We start from the raw sequence: 8,531 nt of genomic DNA, 5'->3' as shown, positions 1-8,531 counted from the left end.
TTGCTAAACATATTTAAATGTAAAAGAATCACATGTAGGAAGGTGGGGGCACATGGTTATTCCCTGTGGAGGTAGTGTTTTTTCCTCTAATCTGAATTCACTTCATCATCTGTAATGAATTGTCCCCACGCCTATCAGAGGAGGAAGTGAACCAGAGACAGCATGTACCTGGAACTCGAGTCAGCCAACCCCAGAAACCTGGGGCTCCTGCTCAGCTGCCATTGGTAAAAAGGCAATTGCCCTTATTTTGAAAAACAAGGTCGGTGGTTTACTTGTGAGAATAATTTTTTAGGAAAGGGAGGTAAGCTACACACGCTTTATATAAACACGTCGAGCCCCTGCTAACCGTACACACGTAAGACGTTCCTCAGCTAGTGAACACCCACAGAAGTTTCGAGAGAAAGCAAATGAGACCACTGACAGCTTTGGAAAACAGTATTAGGTTTCTTTCATCCAAAAAGTTATTGACAGGATTGTTATTATATAATTAGTGAGGCAAGTAATGATTCTTCTCTATTACTATTATAAAAACTATTGTAAGTAAAAATGTATTAGTATATGTTTGAAAATTGGTTCCATTTCCCCTCAGGCCTGATATAGTCCAGTAAAAATAAATAAATAAAAATAAAAGGGACTTCTCTGACTATCCAGTAGTTAGGATGCTGCGCTTCCACTGCAGGGGTCCAGGTTTGATCCCTGGTTGGGGAACTAGGATCCCCCATGCAGCACAGAACGGCCAAAATAAACTAAAAAAAATGTAGAAAGAAAAAAGAAGAAGCTATATTTTAAAGGATATTTAAAGTAATCATTAAAGTGTTGCGATTTCTTTGCCATCTCTCTGCCTTCATATAAATATTTATAGACAGCAATATACATATCTAATGTTAATGCTTTAGCTCTGTTAAAGATTTGAGAATTTTTTTAAATGTTAAAAAAGTACTATTCTGTTTGAAACCCTTTCATCAGTCTTCAATTCAGCTCAGTTGTGTCCGACTCTCTGCCACCCCATGGACTGCAGCATGCCAGCCTCCCTGTCCACCAGCAACTCCCAGAGCTTGTTCAAACTCATGTCCATTGAATCGGTGATGCCATCCAACCATCTCATCCTCTGTCGTCCCCTTCTCCTCCTGCCTTCAGTCTTCCCCAGCATCAGGGTCTTTTCTAATGAGTCAGTTCTTCACATCAGGTGGCCATCTTAGATGACCTTAAAAAAACTTCATGGGTTTGAAATTGGAAAAAGCAGTTCTGATATACACATTTTTTTTCCTACTATTTGCAATGTACAGAGTTTTACACTGGTTTGGACAGTGCTTTGGCAATGAGTATCAACATGTATTTTAAACTGCCAGGGAAAAGCTAGAAAATACTACCTGTTAAGCTATGTGGACAAAAAAGGCTTTTCTCCATGTACTCTAAACATCAAAGGACACAAACCAGCAGAAATAAATGTTTAAATCAGAAGCATTTTATCATCTGGTATTTTGTTTTCCGGAACATTTTTTATAGGTGCTGGGCGCTTTGGATGGCTGTTTTTCAGAAGTAAAATCTCTGGAGGTCTAATTCCAACTTCATTTTCTTTCCAGTGTTGTGACCTCAAACCTCCCGCACCGCCTGGCCGGGGCTCTTCCCGCAGAGCGAGGCCCGGAGGCCCCGGGAGAACCCGGGGGCAGGAGTCGGCCCGCGGCCGCTAGATGGCGGTACGTCCCCCGGGATGCGGGCGGGAAGGGCGGCGTCAGAGCGGCTCTCCCCGGCCGGGTCAGGCCCTATCTTCCCGAGCGCGCATCCGCCCGGAGCCGCAGAGCAGCCACCCCTGGGTTCCTTCGGAGGATGGCGTTTCCAGGAACACTGGCGTCTCCCCCTCCAGGTCCATCCTGCCTGCCCCCGGACTCCATGTCTCCTCCACAGGCTTTTATTTAGGGGCACGGGGTGGCGTTTCTCCTTAGATTTTTAAACTTTTTTTTTTTTTTTTTAGCCTCTCAGCTTGTGGGATCTTAATTCCCTGACCAGGTATTGAACCTGGGGCCACAGTGGTAAAAGCTCTGAGTCCTAACCACTAGACCCCCAGGGAACTCCCTAGATTTCTAAGGGGAGGTTTTTAACCTCTTATTCTCTTAGTTTATTTCTGAAAAGTAACAGTCTAGACTTTAAAATTTTACTTAAAATGATTTGAGAAACTCATACTATATTTTTCTCCTGAAAATAGTTTTTATACATATATTGGATACATATACATATATTTTATACATATAAATGAGTTATACATTTATTTTATACATATAATGGCCTAAACACATATTTATATATATTTATGTTTGTGTAGAATATAGGTTTATACTGTTGTTGTTCGGTTGCTCGGTCATGTCTGACCCTTTGCGACCCCGTGGACTGCAAATGTGCCAAGCCTGTCTGTCCCCATCTCCCAGAGTTTGCCCAAATTCATGTTCATTGCATCAGTGATGTTGTCCAGCCATCTCATCCTCTGATGCCCTCTTCTCCTTTTGCCCTCTCTTTCCCAGCATCAGGGACTTTTCCAATGAGCTGTCTGTTCACATCAGATAACCAAAATATTTTATTGGTGCAAATAGAAATAATTAGAAGGTCGATTTTAAAAACTGAAGTGTTTGTATATTACCTTTAGTAAAGATGTACTAAATAATTTTTTACGTCAATATTTTAGAAATTTTTAATCAAAAGAACTCTAATGTTTCACGGTATTGAGTATGTACCCTTTGATAGCTTTTAAAAGAAAATTGCCAAAATATGCTTCAGTTCAGTTTAGTTCAGTTCAGTCGCTAAGTTGTGTCCGACTTTTTGCGACCCCATGAATCGCAGCACGCCTGGCCTCCCTGTCCATCACCAGCTCCCGGAGTTTACTCCAACTCATGTCCATCAAGTCAGTAATGCCATCCAGCCATCTCATCCTCTGTCATCCCCTTCTCCTCCTGCCCTCAATCTTTCCAAGCATCAGGGTCTTTTCCAGTGAGTCAGTTCTTCACATCAGGGGGCCAAAGTACTGGAGTTTCGGCTTCAGCATCAGTCCTTCCAATGAACACCCAGGACTGATCTCCTTCAGGATGGACTGGTTTGATCTCCTTGCAGTCCAAGGGACTCTCAAGAGTCTTCTCCAACACCACAGTTCAAAAGCATCAATTTTTCGGCGCTCAGCTTTCTTCATAGTCCAACTCTCACATCCACACATGACCACTGGAAAAACCATAGCCTTGACTAGACGTACCTTTGTTGGCAAAGTAATGTCTTTGCTTTTTAATATGCTGTCTAGGTTGGCCATAACTTTCCGTCTAAGGAGTCAGCGTCTTTTAATTTCATGGCTGCAATCACCATCTGCAGTGATTTCGGAGCCCAAAAAAATAAAGTCTGACACTGTTTCCCCATCTATTTCCCATGAAGTGATGGGACCAGATGCCATGATCTTAGTTTTCTGAATGTTGAGCTTTAAGCCAACTTTCTCACCCTCCTCTTTCACTTTCATCAAGAGGCTTTTTAGTTCCTCTTCACTTTCTGCCATAAGGGTGGTGTCATCTGCATATCTGAGGTTATTGATATTTCTCCCGGCAATCTTGATTCCAAAAATATGCTTAGGTTCCAAATATTCTGTTTTCATAATTGTATGAAAAATAAGCAGTGCTCACATTTCCTGATGTGAATCGGTATCACTGAGAAATTCAACCATCTTGCGGCTGTTTGCATTCATAGTAAAGCAATGAAGTCCTGTCTTGTTCACATCAGCACCAGGTTCTGCACGTCCAGTTGGGGGTGATATATCCACTGGCAGGGCACAATTATGGGACCTAGTGACAGCCCGTGTCAAGGTGGTGTATTCTTTTTAACAATCAATTTTCCTACAGACTACCCCTTCCAACCATCTAAGGTTGCATTTACCACAAGAATTTATCATCCAAATATAAACAGTAATCATAGCTTTACATAGGGCTTCTCTGGCGGCTCAGATGGTAAAGAATCTGCCTGCCAGTGCAGGAGATGCTGGAGACCTGGGTTCGATCCCTGGGTCAGGAAGATCCCCTGGAGAGAAGAATGGCTACCAACTTCGGTGTTCCTGTCCAGAGAGTTCCATGGACAGGCTACACTCACACACAGAGTCAGCCACCACTGAGCAACTAACACTTTCACTTTTCTGCAATCACAGTGGTCGCCTGTTTTAACTATTTCCAAGGTTCTTCTATCCATTTGTTCATGGCTATGTGATCCAGGCCCAGATGACCCCCTAGTGCCAGAGGCTGCAGGGATCTTTAAAGCAGACAGAGATAAGTGCAACAGAACGTCTTGAGGATGGACTCAGACGTATGCCCCGTGATGCTGCCTTAAAGTCAGAGTAACCTGTGTTATAGCTGGAATAAGCTTTAAATTACTGCTAAAAATGTGTGTGTTGTATTAAGTATGTGGTAATTAATAAAACTATAATGCCATATTCTGTTATACTTCCTGTGAAATATGCAGTTGCCAATTACCAGAAGCTGACTCAAGAACCTAAACCAATTTATTATTAAGATGATCTGTTATTTTTTCACTTGTTTTATTGATGTAAAAGTTGATTTCCAATGTTGTGTTACTTGCTGCTGTCCTGCACAGTGATTCTTTTTCATATTCCTTCCCATGATGGTTTATCCCAGGATGCTGAATACAGTCCCATGCTCTACAGTGGGACTTTGTTGTCTGTCCGTTCTCTATATACCAGCTTTGCACCTGCTAACCCCAAACCAACAATCCATCCCTCCCACCCCTGGCAACCACGAGTCTGTTCTTTGGGGCTGTGAGTCTGTTTCTGTTTCGTTGATAAACTCACCTGAGTCGTGTTTTAGGTTTTGTGTATAAGCAATGTCCTGTGGTGTTTGTCTTTCTGACTTGCTTCATTTAGTAAGAGAGTTTTTTTTAAGTTTTAAGCTTTCTGTGCTTCAGGCCGAGGCTCAGGATCCACCAAATGCTTCTGATATAGAAAACCATCCACCCAATGGCACTGACGCTGGTCTTCCTGGAGTTTTTGATGTGAGCAATTGTATCACTTGTACAAGCATTCTCCTTAAAAACATCAACTATGTAATATATATGTTATTGTCAATTATTTATTTACAATATGAGAGAACCTCATGGGACTTACTTTTTACAGCCATGAAAAATGCCTGTAGAATAATCATGAGCTAAAACATTGACTGTGTGGATCACAATAAACTGTGGAAAATTCTTCAAGAGATGGGAATACCAGACCATCTGACCTGCCTCTTGAGAAACCTGTATGCAGGTCAGGAAGCAACACTTAGAACTGGACATGGAACAACAGACTGGTTCCAAATCAGGAAAGGAGTTCGTCAAGGTTGTATATTGTCACCGTGCTTATTTAACTGATATGCAGAGTACATCATGAGAAACGCTGGGCTGGATGAAGCACAAGCTGGAATCGAGATTGTCGGGAGAAATATCAATAACCTCAGATATACAGATGACACCACCCTTATGGCAGAAAGCAAAGAACTAAAGAGCCTCTTGATGAAAGTGAAAGAGGAGAGTGAAAAATTTGGCTTAAAACTCAACATTCAGAAAACTAAGATCATGGCATCTGGTCCCATCACTTCATGGGAAATAGATGGGGAAACAGTGGAAACAGTGGCAGACTTTATTTTTCTGGGCTCCAAAATCACTGCAGATGGTGACTGCAGCCATGAAGTTAAAAGATTCTTGCTCCTTGGAAGAAAAGCTATGACCAACCTAGGCAGCATATTAAAAAGCAGAGACATTATTTTGCCAATAAATGTCTGTCCAGTCAAAGCTGTGTTTTTTCCAGTAGTCATGTATGGATGTGAGAGTTGGACTATAAAGAAAACTGAGCGCCGAAGAATTGATGCTTTTGAACTGTGGTGTTGCAGAAGACTCTTGAGAGTCCCTTGGACTGCAAGGAGATCAAACCAGTCCATTCTAAAGGAAATCAGTCCTGAATATGTATTGGAAGGACTGATGCTCTAGCTGAAACTTCAATACTTTGGCCCCCTGATGTGAAGAACTGACTCACTGGAAAAGACCCTGATGCTTGGAAAGATTGAGGGCAAGAGGAGAAAGGGAAAACCTAGGATGAGATGGTTGGATGGCATCACTGGCGCGATGGACATGAGTTTGAGTAAACTCCAGGAGTTGGTGATGGCCAGGGAAGCCTGTTGTGCTGCAGTCCATGGGGTCACAAAGAGTTGGACACGACTGAGTGACTGAACCGAATTGAAAACATTGATCACACGAAGGCGCTCCTGACCCATTCTTCCTATTGTGAGTAATCCATGCCCCTAATTCCCCAAACAAAAGTAATGCTGCCTGGTTTTGCATTGCATAAGGCAAAATGTAAACACAAATTTGTGTGCATACACACACGCCACACACACTTGTTCCCAGTGTGTTGCTCATGTCTGGGTAAGTCTCTCTTCCAAGTTCCTTAGCTAAAATAAAATAATTACACCATTCATTCATAGTGAATCTTTAAAAAAAGGTTCTAATATAAACCTTTTTTTCTGTAATGTTCTGAGTAATGCTTTCCTAAACTTTTGAACACTTGTTATCACTATAGCCAAATAGATTGCTGTTGAGGTTTAAATGACTTTATGCAGGGTTACTGCAAATGCAATTTTTCTCAGACTTCAGCGGTCGTCTTTGCTTTTTCAATGAGCAATATCCACCTTGGTTTACATAACACGCACCAATGATCAATCAAGGTATACGGCAGCCTTGCTGTATATTTATAGGTGGTTGTAGGTCTTTGCTCCAGAGAAGCACCCCATCTGGACACCAGTCTGGAGCTGAGTGTAAAATTAAAGGCATGCTCCCCGTGCAGCCCCGTGTATGAGCGCCTGCCTCGTTCCTCGAGGCTGCCTGGGGTGCAGGCCTGGGTCATCTTCTGAGGTTTGCAACTGATAAGGACGAGGACTCATGGTTCTGAAGAGCGATTGCTTAACCTTTGCTAACATTTTCCCTCGTGGGCATGATTCTCCCAAGGGTCCCGCTGCAGGGCTGCTGCCTGAGCTGCCTGTGAGGGGGTGGCTGTTATCCGGGGGTTAGTGGAGACGATTGGGGTGTCTGTGACCTGCATGCACCCTGATACCCCCTCGAGGCGGGCACTCATAGGAGTCGTGAGTGTCAGCGGTATACACATAGCAAGTGGGCATTCTGTGTTCTGCGGTTGCTGCATTTACCGTGGGGTCTGCAGTGGCCCTGGCATCGGGACCATCTGTGCTTGTTCCAGAGGCAGCGTCTACACAGAGATCTCGGGTGCCCACAGCCGACGTGAGAGCCTGACTGTGCGCTCGGGAAGGGCAGAGGACAAAGCGGGGTGCGGGGTGTCTTCTCCCGGTCGTGGGGCAAGAAGGCCCTCAGCAGGGGGCTTCCCAAACGGTCACTGCTTGCCCTCTACAGACGCAGGGGTAGCTCACACAGAAGAACAATCTTACTGCCGAATATTATATTTTTCCTTTTCCTAAGGCCTCGTCATCCTGGGGTGATGGGGAGATGAGTGGAGTATAAGCGCATTAAAAGCACAGTTGCTCTTTCATCCACACAGAAGCGTGCCGTGTGGGTGGGGATAAAGCCGGGTGAACAGGAGATTCTGGGTTCCTGTTGACTTTGTGGCTGTGCTGGCGTTAGTGTCAGCACAACTGAATTCCTTTCAATTCCCCAGGTAGCCAGTGGTTTCTTTTGGCCACAGCACATGGGCTCCTGTCTGCCCCATGCACACTTCTTCACTGCCACAATACTGAAGTGACAGGCGTAACATGCGTGGGACTTGTGGCCTCCTCGTCTACAGCAAAGCAGATATTGATACAGATTGCTTGCGGACACTGCGGAGGGGCAACAGCTCGTGGGTGCTAGGTCTGGCAAATTCCATAGGCATGTGATACACATGCACATTTATATGTATGTATCATACATGCATGAGATTTACCAGATATATGTTTATACAGGTAATATATAATACATAAAACATACAGTATATATTTTATATACATATGGTGTAGTAATGCTAAATTTTGAGTGACACAAAAATGCTATGTCAGTTATTAATGCCATAGAATTAAAGTATTACATACACATTTGTGAGTACTACATACACACATACAGGCATATATGTATGTATCATACATATATGAGATTTACCAGGTATGTGTGTATATATGTAACACATAAAAGATATAGTAATATGTACTTTATATGTAGTCCAGTAATTCTAAATTTTAAATAACACAAAAACATTATCTATGTAAGCTACTAAGGCCCACAGAATTAGACTCTCTCTCACACACACAAACACACACACACACACACACACACACACACCTGCCAGCTAGCATCCTCTGGTGCATCACCAGGCACCGGGAACTTCCCGGGGTCTCTGGCATCCCCCGATACCACGCAAGTCTTGAGCAGAGGCTGTCTGCCTCCCTGGTTTCTCACCGGTGCTGTGTTCTGCATGTTGAATGGTTCTCAAAGGCTGGCATGTTTCCTCACTGAATTCAAACAAACTT

At 43.4% G+C, this 8,531-nt stretch overlaps 1 protein-coding gene across 2 annotated transcripts; it reads left to right on the top strand.

The window, feature by feature from the left end:
* Window positions 1–2,456: 2,456 nt before the first annotated feature.
* Window positions 2,457–4,306, top strand: LOC122425665 (ubiquitin-conjugating enzyme E2 D3-like). 2 transcript variants are annotated; one of them, XM_043444225.1, is made up of 3 exons: window positions 2,457–2,481; window positions 3,783–3,945; window positions 4,144–4,306. In XM_043444225.1, exons 1-3 carry the CDS (start codon window positions 2,457–2,459, stop codon window positions 4,304–4,306), a joined length of 351 nt encoding a protein of 116 aa, XP_043300160.1. The 2 variants fall into 2 exon arrangements, with proteins under 2 accessions (XP_043300160.1, XP_043300161.1); XM_043444226.1 differs by lacking the exon at window positions 2,457–2,481 and having other exon boundaries at window positions 3,762–3,945.
* Window positions 4,307–8,531: the final 4,225 nt, after the last annotated feature.

The sequence above is a fragment of the Cervus canadensis genome, chromosome 23 (assembly GCF_019320065.1).
Source record: "Cervus canadensis isolate Bull #8, Minnesota chromosome 23, ASM1932006v1, whole genome shotgun sequence".
Classification (NCBI taxonomy): Eukaryota; Metazoa; Chordata; class Mammalia; order Artiodactyla; family Cervidae; genus Cervus; species Cervus canadensis.
This window is presented reverse-complemented; position numbering and strand designations above follow the sequence as displayed.